The 20,299-nt window shown below is 41.8% G+C and overlaps 1 protein-coding gene across 1 annotated transcript in view; it reads left to right on the top strand.

The window, feature by feature from the left end:
- LOC124719867 overlaps window positions 1-20,299 on the top strand; it is a 146,159-nt gene that overhangs the window by 5,061 nt on the left and 120,799 nt on the right. Inside the window, exon 2 of the mRNA XM_047245050.1 lies at window positions 16,261-16,450. Within this exon, the coding sequence (XP_047101006.1) occupies window positions 16,261-16,450 (190 nt within the window). The remainder of the gene's footprint in view (window positions 1-16,260; window positions 16,451-20,299) is intronic.

The raw sequence follows: 20,299 nt of genomic DNA, 5'->3' as shown, positions 1-20,299 counted from the left end.
TGCCTGCAAGGAAATGTGAGGAGGAAATGGCCTGAAATGTGGTGAGAAAATTCGTAGCTCTTGCATCACGATAATGCATCTGCATTTTCATCCCTGTTGGCACATGACTATTGCACAAAAAACAAAATCTTTGTGCTGTCTCATCCTCGGTATTCTGGCACCTGCGGACTTTTTTTTTTATATTTCCAAAGTTGACTATTTCATTGAAAGAATGAAGATTTGCAACAATGGATGAGAGAAGAAAATTCATAGACAGCATTTCGTGCTAGCCACCAAGAGGTGTACCGAGACTGCTTCTGGAAGTGGAACCGACATAGTGAGTGGTGTATCGATTGTGGAGAAGAGTTGTTCGGAGACCGTGCACAATAAGTAAAAAGTAAGCGTAGAAAAATTTTGTGCACAAAATCCCAGAAATTTTTGAACAGACCTCTTATGTCCCCTCATTGCATTATGATTTTGGGGGCCTCTGACTGCTTCCTAGATAGGCCATCTCACCTGCCTTATTCCTATAAACCCCCCCCCGCCCCCCCCCCCCTTCTTCTCTTATTTGTCCCTTATCTCGCCTTTGTTGACCTTTGGTAGACCTTGGGGTTTTTTCCCGTGGATTTTCTGCAGTCGGCCATCTCTGACATACGGTCATTAGACCTGTGCTTTAGAGTAAAAAAAAGGACTGATGACCTAGTAGTTTGATGCCTTTAATCATCCAACCAACAATTCCCCAATTCAAATTAGTACCTCCTCACTAAGCCTGTGTTACACGTTGCACCTAAGGTGGCACACACATGCAGCAACACCCCCAAGTGTACAAATTAGGAACTGCAGACTGGTTCACGTTGGCCGATTACACAGTGCACGTGGAATAGTGCTGGTGTAAGTCACACATGTGCACTAGGTGACAACACCACACAAATGTCAAAGTGGAATGGCTGATTTCTTGCAAAGTTGTTTATTCCAATTAGAAATTTCTGAGACCTCAAGGTTCCTATTTATTCATTAACTGAGTGTGGCTTCAGCTGCCAGAGGCTGCAGCCGTGTGTGTGTGTGTGTGTGGGGGGGGGGGGGGGGGGGGGGGCACGCACGCGCGTGCGCGCCTCGGTTGTCTTATTTTTGACAGAGGCCTTTGATGGCTGAAAGCTTATATTGTGACAATCTTTTTGTTGTGGCTGTCTGCAAATCAGCATCTCCGCTATATGGTGAGTAGCAACTTTATCTAAATTTAAGTTTACACAGAATTTTGTGCATGGGACGATGTGGTTGTTTTTTGGAGCTACTGCTGTGGCAGTGTCTATAACACTTAGGACGGGCACGATAACGACAACAAAAAGTCGGATGTCGTCGGCTGAAAACCTGGCTGGGAAGAAGGGACGAAGGTAGGGGCTGGGGCACATATTCCCTATTAATGAAGTAATTTCGGCCCAAATACCTTCAGGAATTTCAGAACTTCGTGAGAATGGATGCAACTTATTTCAACAAGCTTCTGTTGATTATACAGGAAGGAATTTGCTCAGGAGACACAGTAATGTAGGAGGCAGCTTCACTCAGTCATTATTGTTGTTCCCTTTGTGACCCCTCCTGCCAGGCATGTTGAAATAAAGCAAAAGATGCAATCATATCAACTGTGCCTTTTCGTACATTACAGCACTATATAAACAAGTCGAAAATCGCATACATAAAGGTATACACATATTTACTCAGAAATAATTGATTGCTGACATATTTTATTATGATACAGCAGGTTGATGCTCATACGATACCTTTCTTCACTATACATGTGAAATAGAACACTTGATGCTTTCATGGTCCATTCCACTTCTAGAATACGATGCAGTCGGTACAAAGAATGCTTTTCACAAACCGCTTGTAATAAAAGTTTTTTGGCCAAAAATATTGCTTTTGTTGAATATCGATATTTGTTATAATTTAAGCACTGATAATTGCAAAATCTCCCATACGAAAACTCGAAGTTAGCTGCTGACAGATGTCAACAACAACAGTAAACCATAAACAGTAACAGCAGAAAGGATACTCTGAGGATACCCTCCTGTGCACATTAGAGTTGTCGCTGTCCACCGCGCATGCACAGATTCGTGGGGGGCTTAAGATTACTTTAACTATTTCTGAGTGCAGATAATGTGTATGTTAATTATCTTAATTCCACCTGTTCCACCTCCAGAAAGCTGTCGTGCTAGACCTGTGCTGTTCGTGGTGGATCGTCATCTCGTACCTCCTTTAGTTACTCAGTCTACCAATCTGATCTTCTATCCCCCTTTCTTTTCTGGACTGTTTATCGTTCCTGTTTACCTCTTTAGAAGGCTACACCCCAGACAAAATCCTTCAGAAAATACTTATTAACACTTAAATTTATGTTCATTGGTAACAGATTTCTCTTCATTGGAAAAGCTTTTCTTGCTTTTGCCCATCTGCGTTTTTATATGCTCCCTATTTTGGCCATCATCAGCTATTTCGATGTACAAATACAAAAACTCGTGTACTACTTTTAGTGTTTGGTTTCTTAGCCTAATACCCTCCGATTTTGTCTGCAGTTCATTATCCTTGTTTTACTTTAGTTGTTATTTATATTATTGTGTCTTTTCAAGACAGTGTCCATTCCATTCAGTTGCTCTTCAGAGTCCCTTTGCCTTGTGTGACAGAGTCACAATGTACCGAGCAAGGTGGGCACAGTGGTTGACACCCTGGACTCTCATTCGGGCGAGGTCGACAGTTCGAACCCGTGTCCGACAATACTGCTTTAGGTTTCCTGTGATTTCCCTAAATCACTTCAGGCAAATGCCAGGATGGTTCCTCTGAAAGGGCACGGCCAGCTTTCTTCCCTGATCTGATTTGGCCAATGACCTCTGTTTGGTCCCTTCCTCCAAATCAACCAACCAGAATTACAATATCATCAGCAAAGCCCAAAATTTTTGTTTATTTTCCATGAACTGTAATTCCCTTTCCAAATTTCTCCTTGGTTTCCTGTACTGCCTGCCCAATGCTATTGGATAAGATTGGGGATGGGCTACATTGCTGTGTCACTCTCCTCGTCAGCCACTGCTTCATTTTCGTTTCCTTTGATAAGTGCAGTCTGGTTGTCTGTACAACTGGACTGGTAAATGGTATTTCACTCCCCCCCTCCCCCTTTACCTCCAGAACTTGAAGGAGCGTGTTCTAGTCGACATTGTCACAAGGTTTGTCTACAAAGCTGTGCCTAAATCGCCTGTTACTGTTTTTGCAAATCAGTGAAATTTAGGTGATGTCTCTGATCATATGCAGTCATGTTGAGTTTCGTAATGGCATTTCACTTTTTGAAGGTAGAGTTACATGTATTTCAGACATCAAGTTAATTGGAGAAGGTCTAATGATAACATTCAGAGGGTCATTGCTTTATTGCTAGTAGCACATGGGACGTGGCACAATTTAAAGTAACATTTTATTGACGTAGACTCTTCGAGGTGTTTTATGCAGCATTTTTATTTATTCATATGTGATTGTGTATCTAAACTGTAGACTGTAGTTCTCTTGTCACTTGTTTCATTCTCAATGTATGGGTTTTTACAATCTTGCTGTGTATATTCAGTGACTGTGTTTCTCACTCTTAATGGTGCATTAGTCACTTCTATTGTCAGACAGTACTTAAGACAGTTTAGTTCGGGTGGCTGAAGATTTGCACTCACGTGGTGAAGTTGCTGCCACTCAGTTGGTTGGCTCGGCCTTTGTAGGAGTGATTGCAACACAGAATTTCTTTGGTAGCAGGTACTAAATTTCAAATTTCTCAGTACAAATGCCTTTGGATAGTATCTCAAATAAAGAGAATGAAAAGGCATCGAGGAGAGTTTGCCCCCCTCACGACTGTTTCCCTTCCCTCCCACCTCCCCCCACTCCGGCACCTCTGGTGCTGCTGCTCCACATGCGCACGCACCGACCTTGTTCCGTTCTGTATTTCTGATATGTGCATTCACTAAACTAAACTGAATGGTATGACTGAGGAAACTTCCAAGGAATGGTTGTTCACCATCCCATCCAGCTGGTCTCATTTCAATCTATTTTGGGTGGTCACTCATTATTTGTTCCAGCTCATTTGTCGTGGAGTACCGAGCTGTAGCTCCTTTTGTTCATTGTGTTCAATTTCAAATTGTTCCCAAAATATTGACTTCTAGTTGTTTGCACCCATCACCGGTAATTTATAACATTTTTTGGAGTTATGTATTAAAACTAAGACAAGAAGACCAGTGGATAATAGTAAACTCTGAATCATTTAAAATTGATATTTTAAAAGTATGGGCAACAGCACAAATAATGAAATTCATAAAACTTAAAAAAAAAATTAAAAACTTTTTAACTTTTTTATCATTGTCATGATGTTTGCAACTCTTTTTAAGTAATGACTCATTCTCCTTGTAGTTTTTCATTAAGGATGCGTTTTATAAAATGTTCTCGATTATGGTTTTGTTGACTGTTTATTATGTATACACATATAAGTATTTTAATATGAGTACTTGCATTTTGTTACAATACTTTTTTATAAAATGTAAAATATAGGGAAGGCAACGACTCACATATAGTTAACTGGTGTGTGGCACATAAAAACATGCAACAGAAAAACAGTATTTACACTAGCGTTCAAGATCTGGCTCTTTCTCTAGTAAAGTACACATATTCACACAAACAACCACACAGGCACCCTGCCGCACAGAATGGCAGCCATGAGTGTGAGCAGTTGAGTGTCAGTGTGGTTATTTGTGTGAATGTGAGTACTTTCACGAGAGAGAGATAGAGAGAGAGAGAGAGAGAGAGAGAGAGAGAGAGAGAGAGTTTGAAAGCTACTATAAATACTGTGCGCTGTTGCATGTTTCTGTGCGCCTCTCATCAGTCAGCTGGAGGTGAGTTGTCTTTCCACTATTTTTCATATTTTCCATCCAGCAATTTCGATTATTGTTACACATTTTTATAAAATATGCTTTGAATTTTAGGTCAGGCACAAAAATTCTAAAAGGTGATTCTATTTTTTATGATTCTGTGATGTGAAAGTTGCTGACACATTCATTAGTTTTTATTGTTCACATTATTTTTAAAAACCTGGGAAACTGAAACAATTCCACACGATTGGGAATGTCCATTGATGCTCCAACTGCATAAGGAAGGCGACAAATCTGATCAAACAACTACACAGTCTTTAGACAATCACATATAGAGTGTCTTCAAAACTCCCCACAAATGGCTTTAGCAACACACTGACCACCTGATTGGTGACTACCAAATGGATTCAGGAAGGGCCGACTGTGCACAGAATGGGCTTGGTACCTGGGGACAATATTAAGAATTCACCAGTGTACCAGTGCAGTAGTCAGCTTTACAGATTTATGAGGGTTTGCAATTCTCTCGAGAGACAGTGTTTTCGACACTCTGGAAGACCTCAGAGTGGGCAGCAAGACCAGACAACTAATTTGAACACACCATCGACGGTAAAATCGCTCGTTGAACCCTCTGAGCCTTTTGCGACGTGTATACGAGTTTGGACAAGGAGACGGCCTCTCCCCCTGCTGTTTAACTTGGTTCTGGACAAAGGTCTGAGTGGATGGAGAAAACACATCAAATGTCTCTGAATCTGGACACAAAATCACTGTCAAATGTTTAACTTTTGCTGATGATTTAGCAGTGATCACCTAGACTGGCCTCTCCATCAGTCTGGTTCACACTCTCACCATCACAGTGAGCAATTAGCTGGCTCGTTGCTACTAACAGTGACGGCAAGTGAAGGGCGGAAAGGGGAGGGGAAGGTGGAATCGCAAGCAGGTACCTTCACGCGAGAAACTGTTGTCAGTGAGTCTGTTATCGGCTGCTACTGTTATCTGTACAGCGGTGTATCACTTCACAGTGGTTAATTAATGCCTTTTGTGACAAATTTATATTCGAAGTCAATTTACATTGATGAGAAATGACAATGAAATGAAGCCTACATTTCTCTTAATTGATTAAGCAAAGAGGCAGCCGAGTGCGAAAGATGATATTTTGTGAGATTGATACAGATTTGTGATGAATGTCATTTTCAGACGAAATTTAACCCCTCGACTGCTACATATGTGCGCTCTGCATTCTGTGCTGCACACGGCTTTGTTGTCACTGTACTGCCTGCGTAATGTGGATACCTGTGCTGAGAGATGGTACGCATTGCATAAACTTTGTGTCCGGTTGAACTTACCTCGTACGTTGCCTTACGTGGAACGTAGATGGGGTATGGAAATTATTTAAATTTGAGAGCAGAGTTATCTGTCATTTAGATCTCAAGTTATTGGTTTTTATATCAGCAAACGGAGGCACACAGTGTACCCAATTCCGTTCCTGCACATCGCGATTCGTGTGGTCGTAACAATAGGAGGTCTGTTCAAAGAATTCGTAACTTTGTCCACAAACTTTTTCAGTGCTTACCTTCTACTTATTGTGCGTGGTCTCCTTCGAAATCTCTCCTCCACAATTGGTACGTCGTTCCCAATGCTGTTTCCACTTTGCCATCTGCGAATTTTCTTTCATCTCGTCTAGTGTTGCAAATCCTCCTCCTGTCAGTGGGGTTTTCAACATTGGGAATAAAAAACAGTCCGCAGGGGACAGGTCTCGAGAGTGCGGAGGGTGATGCAGCACAGTGATTTCGATTTTTGTGCAACAGTCACGCACCAATAGGGATGAATGCGCAGGGGCATTATCTTGATGCAAGAGCCACAGATTGTCTTGCCACATTTCAGGCTGTTTCCTTCTCACATTCCCGCGCAGGTGTCTCAAAAAGTCCTGATAGTACCATCGGTTAACAGTTTGTCCATGTGGTGCGAATTCGTGATGAACTGATCCTTCAAAGTCAAAGAAAACTATCAGCATTGCATTGATATTTGATTGACCTGACGAGCTTTTTTTGGTCTTGGAGAAGCTTTCCCAACCCACTGTGAAGACTGAACCTTGGTCAACATCATAAGCATAGACCCACGTCTCGTCACCAATTATGATTCTCTTAAGGAACGTCTCATTCTCATTTGCGCGGTCCAAATGCTCTTCACAGATGGCGAGGCGAAAGTCTTTTTAGTCTTGACTTGGGAGCTATGGGACGAACTTGGTGGCGATACAGTGCATTCTGAGATGCCGTGTCAGGATTTCGTGACATGACCCAACTGAAATGTTACACTGTTTGCAATCTCTTGGACAATCAATCTTTGATTGCCACGCACAATTTCTTTGACATTCCCGACACGAGCATTTTCGTTAGATGTCGAAGGGTTTCCTGAACGAGGGTCATCTTTAACTTCTGTTTGTCCATTTTTAAACCAGGTGAACCACTCGTAACACTAAGTACGGCTTAAGCGCTCATCACCGTAGGATTCCAGCATAATTTGATGTCTCTGTGAACGTTTTCTTTAGTTTCACGTAAAATTTAATGCAGTTGTGTTGCTCCTCTAACTCTGCCATCTCGAAATTCGCATCTGTGCGTAACAATGTTCTGCTCGATACAGCACTGAACAATAACTAACAGACTTACGACAATGAAAATTTTGGCGAGGAATAACGAATGTTCCAGAATTTTTTGAATAGACCGTGTAGTTATATTTCATAAATGATTGAGATTATCGATATATGGTTATTTGCTAATGATAGCACACAAAGAAACATCTATGGTGTATGATAAATGCTCGAAATGTTTTTACTCACAGAGATACGGAAGTACAGGGTTGCCACAGGTTATGGAAATCAGGGAATTTCAATCGGAAATGTCAGTGAAATTTGAAAGGAACACTGGAAAAAATCTCATTTTTGTATCAGTAGATGAAATGGTTTGTTTACTGAGGTGTCGTGCATCGTCGCTGGCTGGGTCCATACGAGTACGTGTGCCACTTCCCTCATTCCTGTTGCTTGTCCTCTTCCTGCCACTCTCCTCAGCTTGCAGTCAGTGCCACCATCACTTCTTGCCGCTAGCCTAGCAACTGCCGACGAGAGGCAGGGAGGCACGAGGAGTGGTTTGTTTCGAGATTCTCAGAGGCTGTAGATGCAGCGGCCAGAGATGGTAGTCACGTGTGCACGAGTTGTGTCTGAGTGATTGTGTGAATGTGTGTGTGCGCGCGCTCTCTCGTTTTCTGACAAAAGCTACGGCTGAAAATTTACTCGTGAGTGCGATTGTCTTTTCTGTGTGCCAGTCTGTGGCTCAGCAATCATCTTTACAGTGAGTTGCTACCTATCCTCATTATTATTGATTCTCAGAGTGTTTGAACAAGTTATCTGTTGCACGGACCGATCACCACAGTGTTATTTCATCGACATGCTGTCTGTGGCTCGTGAATATCTGGCCAAAAGAGTGGATTTCCACGGTGGGCCGAAAGTGGAGGCTGTTTCTGTGGGTACCTGTAATGGACTGGGCCTGCTGAGCTGAAGCCATTCGTTTGCCTCTAATATGCAGGCCCTGTCAGTCTGATCTAGTCTCACCGATCTGCCCGCAGGCCTGGTCTGTTTGTGTGGGGCGTAATGCAGCGGATTTTCCCGATTTAACCCTGGAACCGGGACTGTGGTGCTCCTCAGCAGGCCAGAGACCGTGGGCGATAGGTTCCAGGAATTGCAACTGTCTCACTGCCAGCGCGTTGTACTGTGTGGCATTTTATTTGTTGCAGTATATTTTGGCACTTCAAAAGTAGTTTATATGTTAGAAAGTATGGGTGACAAGAAGAAGAAAATGGTGACAAGAAGAAGAAAATGGTGTCAGTTGCTGGCAGTTTGTACACTATGTACTTATACATTTCTCTAAATAAAAATCACACAATACTTGTAAAATAGTAGATATAACACAGTGGGTAATAACCGACAATAACAAACATAGTAGAACCAACATTTTTTTTGGCAGTCACAAATAGTGTTGGTTTACACAATTCCTCCCTGCCTTATACCCTTCTTTCAAGGGACCTACTTTTTTCTGAGGTTATTTCTGAAATCAGTGAAGGTGTTTTAAATCTGGCTTTTGACTCCAAGGAAATGTGTGTTTTTGTAACCAAATGGCTTTCGTTTTATTGAAATAAAATAACATCAGTGGTCTCTCCCTTACTGATGAAGGCTGTGGTCAAAAGCTATGTGTGTCTTTTAATTGTGTCTGTCTGCAACACGATGTGTCTTATTTACGATAAGTAGCGACCTGTTTTCTCCTCTTGATATTTTGTTTATTTATTCCAATGTTAACACATTATAACATGTTTTACATTCTTCATTTCTCTTTGAAACAAGTAGCATAACTTCTCTTAGACTTCTATAAAAGAGGAATTTTTGTTAAATATGTTCTTGTACATAAATTTTTAGAAAAAGAGGTAGTCAGCTCTTCCGTAAGTACGATGTATATGTTTTTAAGTTGATTGTATGTTGTCATGTCACCCTCCAAAATGTTTCAAATAGTACTTTTATATAAAATAATAATAATATTGTAATTATATTTCTTAAGTATAACATCATTTGTAAACCCTCATAAGAGTAAAATTGCGAAATAGAAAGTATTCACAGCAGTTATATAACATTACTATGGTCAACGCCGTGTGTTGCTGTCAGCCCTCCCCTCCACTCACCATTAAAAGTATCTTAATCTGTGAGGTTATTTGTACCCCTCCCCTTATAGTCAGCCGTATGTGCACCTAGGTCGGCAGAAATTTTTCCAATTGTTGCAGAGTTGTGCTTTACACGTCAACTTCCCACTGTTTGGCAGGACCGTTGTTCTACTATCTTGATCTATTCATGAAATAAAATGAGAGTTATGCCTTATGCGACTCACCCGGTATGTGTATGAGGGAAACATTGAGACTGCCTGCTCAATACTATTTTGGTCTGCCTCCGGGTCGCAATACGGCAGCGACTGTGCGCAGCACGGATTTGACGGGTCCTTCACAGGTTTCTGGAGGTATGCACCACCAGTTGTCTGTGCACAGGTCACACAGTTTCTGGAAATTGTGGGCCAGCGGTTTGTGGGTGCAGAATTGGTGCCAGATAGTGTCCCTGATGTGTTTCGTCGAGTTCAGATCAGGTGAATTCGGTGGCCATAACATCGAAATGAGTTCACTGTCATCCTCCTCCTCAAACCACTGTAGTATGGTTCTGGCACTGTGACATGGACAGTTGTCCTGCTGGAAAATGTCATAGCTTCCTGCTGGCATATGTAGAGAGTGAGGGGATGCAGCTGATCTACAATAATGTTCAGGTAGCCTGCAGCTGTTGCAGTGCCTTCGATTACTGCCTCAAGTTCCACGGAAGTCCAGGTGAATCCCCCACAGCGTACTCCTCTGTCCGTAAGCCTGCACCTGTGGTATAATGCGCGTTTTGGGTAGCCGTTCAAACCTGGTGTATTAAGATATACAATGCATCTCACCTGGTTACATATTTCCATCGATCGGTCAAATCTCGATGCCCGTGTACCCTCGGAAATCGTAATTATTGGTGTCATTGGGTTAAAAAGGGGCATCTGCTGCAGAGCACTGAATGGTGTGCTCCAAAACAGTCGTGCCTTCACCAGCATTGTAATCTGTCAACCGATCCATTACTTATTGCTGCAATCCCACTTTACACAATGGGGAAACCTCCGATTCCACATTCTGTGACGAGACGTGGATGTCGAACACCTTTTCACCTCCCCCCCCCCCCCCCCCTCCCCCCCGACACACACACACACACACACACACACACACACACACACACACACACACACACACACACACCATTCAGCCACTTATCGTAGATGCTCACGACATTAGGAAGTCAACAGCTGACCACTTTTGTTTCCAAGATTCTCATTCCCAGGCATTGGGCCATAGCACTCTGCCCTTTGTTAAAGTCAGTTACATCAGTGGATTTCCCCTTTTGCAGCACATATCATTGCTACAATCATTCACCATTAATTTCTGCTCTACCTGTGTACTTTACGTACTGTATCACGTGTTCGCGGCTCCACCAGTGTGTATTCATTCTTGCAGTGTGTATTCATTTTTGCAGTGTGTGTTGGTTATAATGTTTTGGCTTGTGAGTGTACGTTTTGTCAGCAGTACCGGGAATTGTATGTTGTGAAGATAGTACTTGCAAGCTCACCTGTCACACTTGGAATATAATTTCCCTCACTCTTTAAGCCACGTTTCTGCGACACAGCGGCCCCGGGCACCGTTGTGCCCCTGATATGTTCTTCTTGTACCATTTGTAAACAGATTTTTGTTCTGACAATTTATGATATTAACTAAAATTTCAGAAAAAAACTATTTTTTGTACACTCAAAGCTGTACTCATTATTTCCCCAAATAAAAATTAGACCTCAATTGTTGGGAATAGAAGACAGAGTCACATTAACCCCAACGAAGCTTTGCCACAAATAATAAGTTTGCTCCTCTTAAACATTGTTGTTTATATGGATAGTTCTTCCTGTGCAATGTTTTCATGCTATGCAGTATAACATGAGAACTTGTGAGTGGAGAGTCAGTTATGTGTCTTTTGTGTGGTTGATTATTCTTAATACAGTGTTGCTAAAAGACAAAGAACTTAATGTGGCTAAAAGGCAAAGAGCTTACAGTTTTACCATGGACTGATTGTTTTGTCAAATTCAGAGGAAAACCCATGTGTTTATTGTGTAACAACAGTTTATCTGTTCCCAGGAAATGTAATATAGTGTGCCATTTTTCCACAAATCACACAAAATTTAATAGTAACTTTCCAGTTTATTCTGAATTATTAAAACATAAAGTTAGAAACGTAAAATCTAAATTAACATGATAGTAAACTGTGTTTACTAAGCCAGCTCAGCAAATTAGTAATGTGACAATGGTCTCTTGCTAAGTATGTTAAGTTTTAGCAAAAAGAAAAAGCTTCCAGTGTCAGGAAAGTAGTTACTAGACAATGGTCAATGCTGTGGAATCTGTTTGATGCCCACAAAGATAAATCTGCACTTATTTCTTCTATAAAAGGACTTTAGTTGACTCCCAAGCTGCTGCTAGATGTGTTGAAGAAATTTCTAAAAATTTAGAATGTAAGTTATATCGGGACTGGCAGTCGTGTGACTATTTTTGCTCCAGTTGGATGAGAACGTGTATATTTCTGATACCGGAGAGTTGTGTTTATTTGTTAGACTAGTGTTTCACGATTTTACAGTTAAGGAGTAGTTTGTAAAAGTGCTGCCGAGGGGAGAAGACATATTAATGCGTTCCTGAAATTTGCTGAAGGTACCAACTTTCCACACTCTAAACTTGTTGCATTAACAAGAGATAGGGCTCATCCATGAAATATGTGGCTTACAAGGAGTTTGTTCGACCAATCCTCGAGTATTCTGGGTCCGCGTTACCAGGTAGAAGTAGTAGGGGAGAGGGGGAGGGAGGAAGAGAGAGAGAGGGGGGGGGGGGCAGGATTGTTTAGTCGGTGTGAGAGCATTACTGAGGGACTGTACAAACTTTGGTGGCAGAAATTGCAAGAGAGGTTTTGTGCATCACAGAGACATTCACTATTGAAATTTTGTAACAGCACATTCTGGGAAGTGTCAGTCAACATATTACTTCCTCCCACATATACCTCACGAAATGACCACGATGGGAAAAGTCCGTGCCAGAAGTACTCTCCACCACCCCCGTCAGGTGGCTTGTGGAATATAGATATAGATGAATGGAAAAAAATAATGGGTTTCTTGTTCTTTGGGCTAAAGATGATTAATTTTCAAACTTGTATCACTATATCATCCACCAGAAAGCTTCATGAGCAAAGGTTTTTAAGTTGAGCCATGTTACAGATGTAACTCGTGTAGTAAATTATATCTGTTTGTCTTCTACATGTCACCAATTGTTCAGAAATGTTTTTGAATATATCAGTGTGTGAGCATGGTGACACAATTCTCCATGCAGACGTAAAGTGGCTTACAAGGAGAACATGAAAGGTACCGTCGTCCAATTTCCCAGAACTCCAGAGGGTCCAAATTAAGCTTACCCATAGAAACTTGACCGTTTCTAAGAAAATGGCAGTCAAAGTTATCACCGTAATTTGTACACCTTCTAGCATTGCTGAAAGTTGAACCGAAGCGGTGGGACAGCGGGCAGCATCGCAGCTCTACAACTTTTGTGCCCAGTGTTTGAAACTCGATTCTTCTTTAAATTTATTTAACTTTGTTTATCTACCCATGTTTGTAGAAATTTACTACAAAAATTATTCATATTAAATTAGAGAATACAAGGGTGTTACATTAAATGTAAAATTATAACTGGGTTTCACAATAAGTGTCATACATTCATTATATATGGGTATGTTAAAATTCAGTATTCCTTACTGCGTAATTTACAAAAATGGCTGTGGTTTTCGCCAACCAAAATGCGTAAGATTATATGTGAATGGTATTTTCAGGAATTTCAATCTTTTTAAATTCTCATACTCTTATATTTCATTCTTATATCAATTCTTACATTCTATTCTTATATTTACTCTTCAGGAAGGGTTGGTGCATTTCCTTGGTTGATACCAATTGCAAACACGAAATTCCAAACACCATGAACATCGTGCAAAGGCAGGTTTATCACAGTGATATTTCTTCGTATGAATCTTACTTGGGAAAGAAACGTCATTAACACTGCTGAAGATTTCATGAGTTGGCAATAACTTCGCAGCATTGTTTCTGAAAATTGGTAGCTGTTATTGATTATGAATCAAGATACACTACAGGGATTTCACTAAAAAATTTAAGATTTTCTCATTCTTCTCTTCTTATTTTTAATTCAGTTGTGAGACAGACAATTAATAGATGAATTAATAGATAAATGAAAATAAAAGTAATAATTGGATTTCAAACATGGGGTGTGAGAGTGTGAAGCCACAACACCAGCAACTGTGCGACCGCTTCAGTTGTACTTATTGTGTGCTAAAATGCACACAGAGTACCTTGAAAACTTTGCTAGTCTTTTTCCCGGAAATGGTCGAGTTTGTAAGGGTAAGCCAAGACACGTGTTCGCTGTCTTTGACCCCACTTCCATTGAGCCAAGTTTCTGGGAAATTTGGTTGTGGAGCTTACCATTTTCTCCTCGTTATTAGGGGGAGAACTCTACAATGATTCTGCAATCTTCTGGATATGAAACCAGATTTTCTGAAATTGTGTTCTAGGCCTTATAGTCGAAAAACTGACAAGATATTGTGCCTCCAAAATTTAGATTGCTCGGCAGATACCACCTCAAAATTAAGTGAGCTAAACCTCCAATTACAAGGAAAAAATTGCAAAATTTCAGCTGTGAAAAGTACAGTAAATGGTTTCCAGAGGAAACTGAAATTATGGATTGCACATTTAAAAAGAAATCCCGTATTACCCTTTCCAGCTTTGAATTTAGTTCTGGGAACTGTGAATGTCAATAACTGTGATAATCTTTTGCCAAGCATCTTTAACTTCTAACCACAGAATTTAATGACAAGTTGAGCCAGTTTTCTACAATTGAACTAGTGATTATGCTTACCAGTAATCCATTCGTTTCTGTTTGTATTACTGAGCTTGGAGGGAGGGTATGAGAGAGCTTCAGAAATTGGAATTTTGAAAAATTAAAAATGAAAATTTCATATCTTCAGGAGAGAAATCCTCGAAATCATTTTATACAACTTCAGGCAATTTCTGGTCTCTGGTGGACGATCATTAGCATTACTTGGAAACGTATTCTTGATTTGGTTCAACATACTCTATGTGATCAAAAGTATCTGGACACACCCAAAAACATACGTTTATTCATATTAGGTACATTGTGCTGCCACCTACTGCCAGGTACTCCGTATCAGTGACCTAGTGACGTCAGTAGTCATTAGACATCGTGAGAGAGCAGAATGGGACACTCCGTGGAACTCACGGGCTTCGAACGTGGTCAGGTGATTGGGTGTCACTTGTGTCATACGTCTGTATGTGAGATTTCCACACTCCTGAACATCCCTAGGTCCACTGTTTCCGATGTGATAGTGAAGTGGAAACGTGAAGGGACACACAGCACAAAAGCGCACAGGCCGACATAGTCTGTCTACTGACAGAGACCGCCGACAGTTGAAGAGGGGTCATAATGTGTAATAGGCAGACATCTATCCAGACCATCACACAGGAATTCCAAACTGCATCGGGATCCACCGCAAGTACTATGACAGTTAGGCGGGAGGTGAGAAAACTTGGATTTCATGGTCGAGCAGCTGCCCATAAGCCACGCATCACGTCGGTAAATACCGAATGACACCTCGCGTGGTGTAAGGAGTGTAAACATTGGACAATTGAACTGTAGAAAAACATTTGTTGGAGTGATGAATTACGGTACACAATGTGCGATCCGATGGCAGGGTGGGGCTAAGGCGAATGCCCAGTGAACATCATCTGCCAGAGTGTGTAGTGCCGACAGTAAAATTTGGAGGCGGTGGTGTTACAGTGTGGTCATGTTTCTCGTGGAGGGGGCTTGCACCCCTTGTTGTTTTGCGTGGCACTACCATAGAACAGGCCTACATTAATGTTTAAAGCACCTTCTCACTTCCTACCGTCGAAGAGCAATTTGAGGATGGCGTTTGCATCTTAGACACGATTGAGCACCTGTTCGTAATGCACGGCATGTGGCGGAGTGGTTACACGACAATAACATCCCCGTAATGGACTGGCCTGCACAGAGCCCTGACCTGAATCCTGTAGAACACGTTTAGGATGTTTTGGAATGCCAACTTCGTGGCAGGCGTCACCGACCGACATCGATACCTCTCGTCAGTGCAGGACGGAGTGAAGAAAGGGCTGCCATTCCCCAAGAAACGTTCCAGCACCTGATGGAAGGTGAGCCTGCGAGAGTGGAAGCTGTCATCAAGGCTAAGGGTGGGCCAACTCTATATTGAATTCCAGAATTACTGGTGGAGGCTGCCACAAACTTGTAAGTCATTTTCAGCCAGGTGTCCGGATACTTTTGATCACATGTTGTATCTTTGTGAGGTCACATTTTCATGTACGAGCATCGTCGACAGTAAATACGAATACAGTGTGACAGACCCACTGATAGAATATGGATTAACATGTTCCGGCTAAACACGGGATTTTTATAAGTTTACAAGGAATGTGTCACGCCAGACTTCACATTCATTATATAGGTTGTAGTATAAGAAATTTTAATTGTAATTGTTTTTAGTGGTGGTAGTAGTAGTAGTAGTAGTAGTAGTAGTAGGATAATGATTGTGATGTCGGTAGGGCTCACACTAGTTAAATGTGCCGGAGCACAAAAAGTTGGACTGAAGTGGTGTAACCAGTGACTGTGCGTGCAGAGTGAGCAGGAGCGGCTGGGCCAGCTGACGGAGGGCACGCTGGAGCGGCAGGAGGTGCTGCTGCAGCAGCAGCACGGCCTCCGCCAGTTCGTGGGCAGCAACCTGCGCGACCTGCTGCGCGAGAAGCAGCTCATCGCCGCCGGCCACCGCGAGCTCGCCCGCATGACTGAGGACGTCCGGCACAGGCTCGGTGCGTGCAGGTGAAGGCGGTAATCCTAAAGTGACTGAACTAGACACCTCTGTTATTCGTGTTCTAAGTACACACATTTCAATCTGACACATTTTTCCCGATGACATCAGAGACCTTTGTCATAAAAGTCTACACTTAGGCTGTTTGGAAAGTGTTCCACTTCAAAAACTGACCTGTCCTCATCGTAGAAATGCCTGCCGCGCAACGGTTACTTTGTCCGGGGTGGGGGGTGAGAGGAAGTTACCGTGCGCCGTGTCGGGTGATTATGGGAGGTGAGACAAAATGCTGTAACCTCGTGAGGAGATTTCACTAGAATGCCATGTAGCAGTTTGTATCTCTCACTAACGTAATCAGTTAGCACCTCACAAAAAAATAACCAGTATCGCCTTTTATTGTGGCAGTTGGGTGTCGGCCTTTTTTGGCGGTGGTGAACCCACATTTCCACAACTCGTTTTGCTTCTCTGTCTCTGCGTCGACACTCGTCTGTGGTGATTAGGCTGCTGTAGTAGTCTGCACCGAGCCGCCACAGGTGCGCCGTTTCCACTATTGCGTCTGTTCAGTAGGCTTCTTTGGTGGGTGTGAACAGTAGTGAAACCCAGTGTGTTGAAAATGTTAAAGTTGACGGAAAACTGATCCTTGACTGATTCTCAGTTTTGCACTGTTGTCTTTCGTTGATATAGGCAGGTCTTCAAACATCAGGGCCTCCACTTCTATTGCAATTCCTGGGTCTTCACAGAGAGATGTGTGCCGTTTGATTCTTTGTCATTCAGACTTGAAGACACTGGAAGTACTTGCATTTCCTGTCTACTGTGGCATATGATGGTGCATTGTTGCTGTACACTTCGATCAGCTTGAATAATTTTATTCATTTATTTGTGTGTGTGTGTGTGTGTGTGTGTGTGTGTGTGTGTGTGTGTGTGTGTGTGTGTGTGTGTGTGTTTGCAGTGTTGTCCTCCGTATCATCATCATCTTATAAACTTTTAAGAAACTGGCTGGGTCTGTTTGGAGCATTAGCCTCTCCATCAACTTCTGCCTTCCCACGTCTCTCGCTCTCCACCTCGATCCAGTCTTCTTCTGTCTTTTGCACGCAGCCTGTCACACCTTTCAGCCAGCCATCTCTTGTTCTTCCTCTTGTTTTCCCTTCCCTTTTAATTTTTGCATCTGCCTGTGTTCCCTCTTCACTCACTTTAACGTCTCCGTACCGTCGAAGCCTCGATTCCTCTACCCTGTCCTGTAATGGTTCATTCTTCATTTATTCTGTGATCCTCTCATTCCTTATCCAATCCATCCTTGTCACTCCAATAGTATTTCTCAAGAATTTCACCTCATTAAGTTGTGTTTTTCTTCTCCCTTTTCCTTTCATTACACAATTCATTGTGGCACACATCAGGATAGGAGGCCAGTACATCCTGTATATAACCCTTTTGCTGTTTTGAGGGATGTCCCTGCTCCAGATCAGGCTTTTGACACACTTCCAGAATGCTACTGCTCGCCTCTCCCACATTATGGATCAAAGGTACTAGAAACTCTCCACCTTCCGTAGTCGGCCTTGATTGTCATTTCACACTTACTTATGCTAAATTTCATCCCGTACTATTGTCCAGTTTGTTGCTCCTGCACTTTCTCCTTGCTCCCCATATACGAAATCGTCTGCAGATATCATTGCTTTCATCTTTGCTCCACTAAGTTCTTGTGCCACTCTGTTGCTAATCTCATTCATCACCACAGTGAAAAGCAATGGTGAGAGTGGATTTTTCCCATCTTCAGCCATTCTTCTGTTCCTGCCAGACCAAGCTCTCTCTTTCCACTTTCACACAGCTTATACTTCCATCGTTGTAGATTTCTCTTATCCTCATCGGTTCCCGTGGAACTCCCAAACCTTGCACCACCGTACACTACTATTGTATGCTTTTCAATACCCAGGAAGGCCATCACTGTCAGAATATCTATTCAATGTTCAAAGTGCTATTTCTGTAGCTGTATTAGAGTGACAATCAGAGCTTCTGTAGGCTTTCATACTCTGAAACCATCATCTTGTGCTATCGTATTTCCTTCTATTTATCCCTGACTTCCAGTTTCCAAAGTGGCTCATAAGTGTGATTCCCTGACAGTTTTTGCACTCATTTGCTATTATCGTTCTTGAAAATCAGGACAGTTATTCCCTTCTTCAAATTTTCTGGGGTCCTCCTCCTTTTTCAACACAATTTTTATCACTTGATAAATCCATCATACCCCCATCTCTCCTGCTCTCACCCCATTCCTACACTCAGCTCACCCAAACCTGGTCCATTTCACTCTTTCTTCTTTTTCAATTTATCTTCCACTTCTCTCCATCTTAAGTCCTCTTCTGTTTGCAGTTCCACATCTTCCTCCTTGTTCAGGTCTCCATTTGGATTGAGGAGTTCTTCAGAATACTCCCCCCACTTGATCTCAAGTTCCTGCTTATTTTCTGCCTGTTGACCACTTGTGTTCACCATTCAGACACAGTCTGTCATATTGTTCTGCCGCACGGTTTTAACCATACAGGACCTTTTTTGAACCATCATTATCTTCCGCCATCATTCTAGTTCCCTCTTCCATCGCCTTATTCTCTCATCTGCCGCCACTCTCTCAGCTTCTTTCTTTCTATCCAATATTTATGTTTGATAATAGACTACAGATTCAAATATTGAAACTTACTCTTGAAGTTCAACTTACTGTAATAGGTATAGATGTGCCGGATTGGGACTTGAACCTGAATTTCCTGCTTATCTTGAGTGGTCACCTTACCATTTGGCTATCCGAGCATGCTCCCAGAACCGACCCAAACTTCCATGTCATGCACCTATCTGTTTCTTTTCATATTCGTAGGAATAAATTTAAATATTTGAAACTGTAGTATGTCATCAAAAATAATTATATACATAAGGCGAACATGGGCCTATGATGAAAATGACGATGATAGTCTACGACTTCTCCTCTTAATTCTAAAACCTTCACAGGACTGCCAATATGTGGGAATGTGGTTAAATGCATTAATAAATTGTGAGAAGAAATAGATGTGTGACGTGAGGAAATTTGGGTTGGTCCCAGTCTGGCACAAATTTTCTTGTGTTGCTTTAGGTAGTATATCTATAACCATTACAGGGATAATTTTCAGCTCTTTCTTGTCTGGTACTCTTCTCTTGTACTAGTGTGCTATTGTGGAATTGCACCCTAAACAACATATTCTTCTTCTCCACTTGAATTTCATTACAAATAAGTACCCCACTCATACAATTATAATTAGTGGAAACTTCTATCTACCCTCGATTTGTTGGTGAAAATACATGTTCAAAGCTGGTGGTAGACAAAAAAACATCTTCTGAAATTGTACTAAATGCTTTCTCTGAGAATTCCTTGGAACAATTAGTTCATGAGCCCACACAAGTTGTAAATGGTTGCGAAAACATACTTGACCTCTTAGTCACAGATAATCCTGATCTGATAGAGAGCGTCATGACGGGTACAGGGATTAGTGAACACGAGGTCATTGTAACGAGGCTCAAAACCATGTCAACCAAAACCACTAAAAATAAATGTAAAATATAGCTCTTTAAAACAGCAGATAAAAATTCGCTTGATGCCTTCCTAATAGAGAGTTTCCATTCCTTCCAAGCTAATTATGTAAGTGTAGACCAGATATGGCTCAAATTCAAAAATACAATATTGAAAGCAATAGATTGATTCATACCACATAAGTTAATAAGAGACAGGGCTGATCCACCATGGTACACAAAACACGTCAGAACACAGTTGCAGAAGCAACGAAAAAAGCATGCCAAATTCAGAAGAACGCAAAATCCCGAAGACTGGCTAAGTTTCACGGAG

The sequence above is a fragment of the Schistocerca piceifrons genome, chromosome 11 (genome assembly GCF_021461385.2).
Source record: "Schistocerca piceifrons isolate TAMUIC-IGC-003096 chromosome 11, iqSchPice1.1, whole genome shotgun sequence".
Taxonomy (NCBI): domain Eukaryota; kingdom Metazoa; phylum Arthropoda; class Insecta; order Orthoptera; family Acrididae; genus Schistocerca; species Schistocerca piceifrons.
This window is presented reverse-complemented; position numbering and strand designations above follow the sequence as displayed.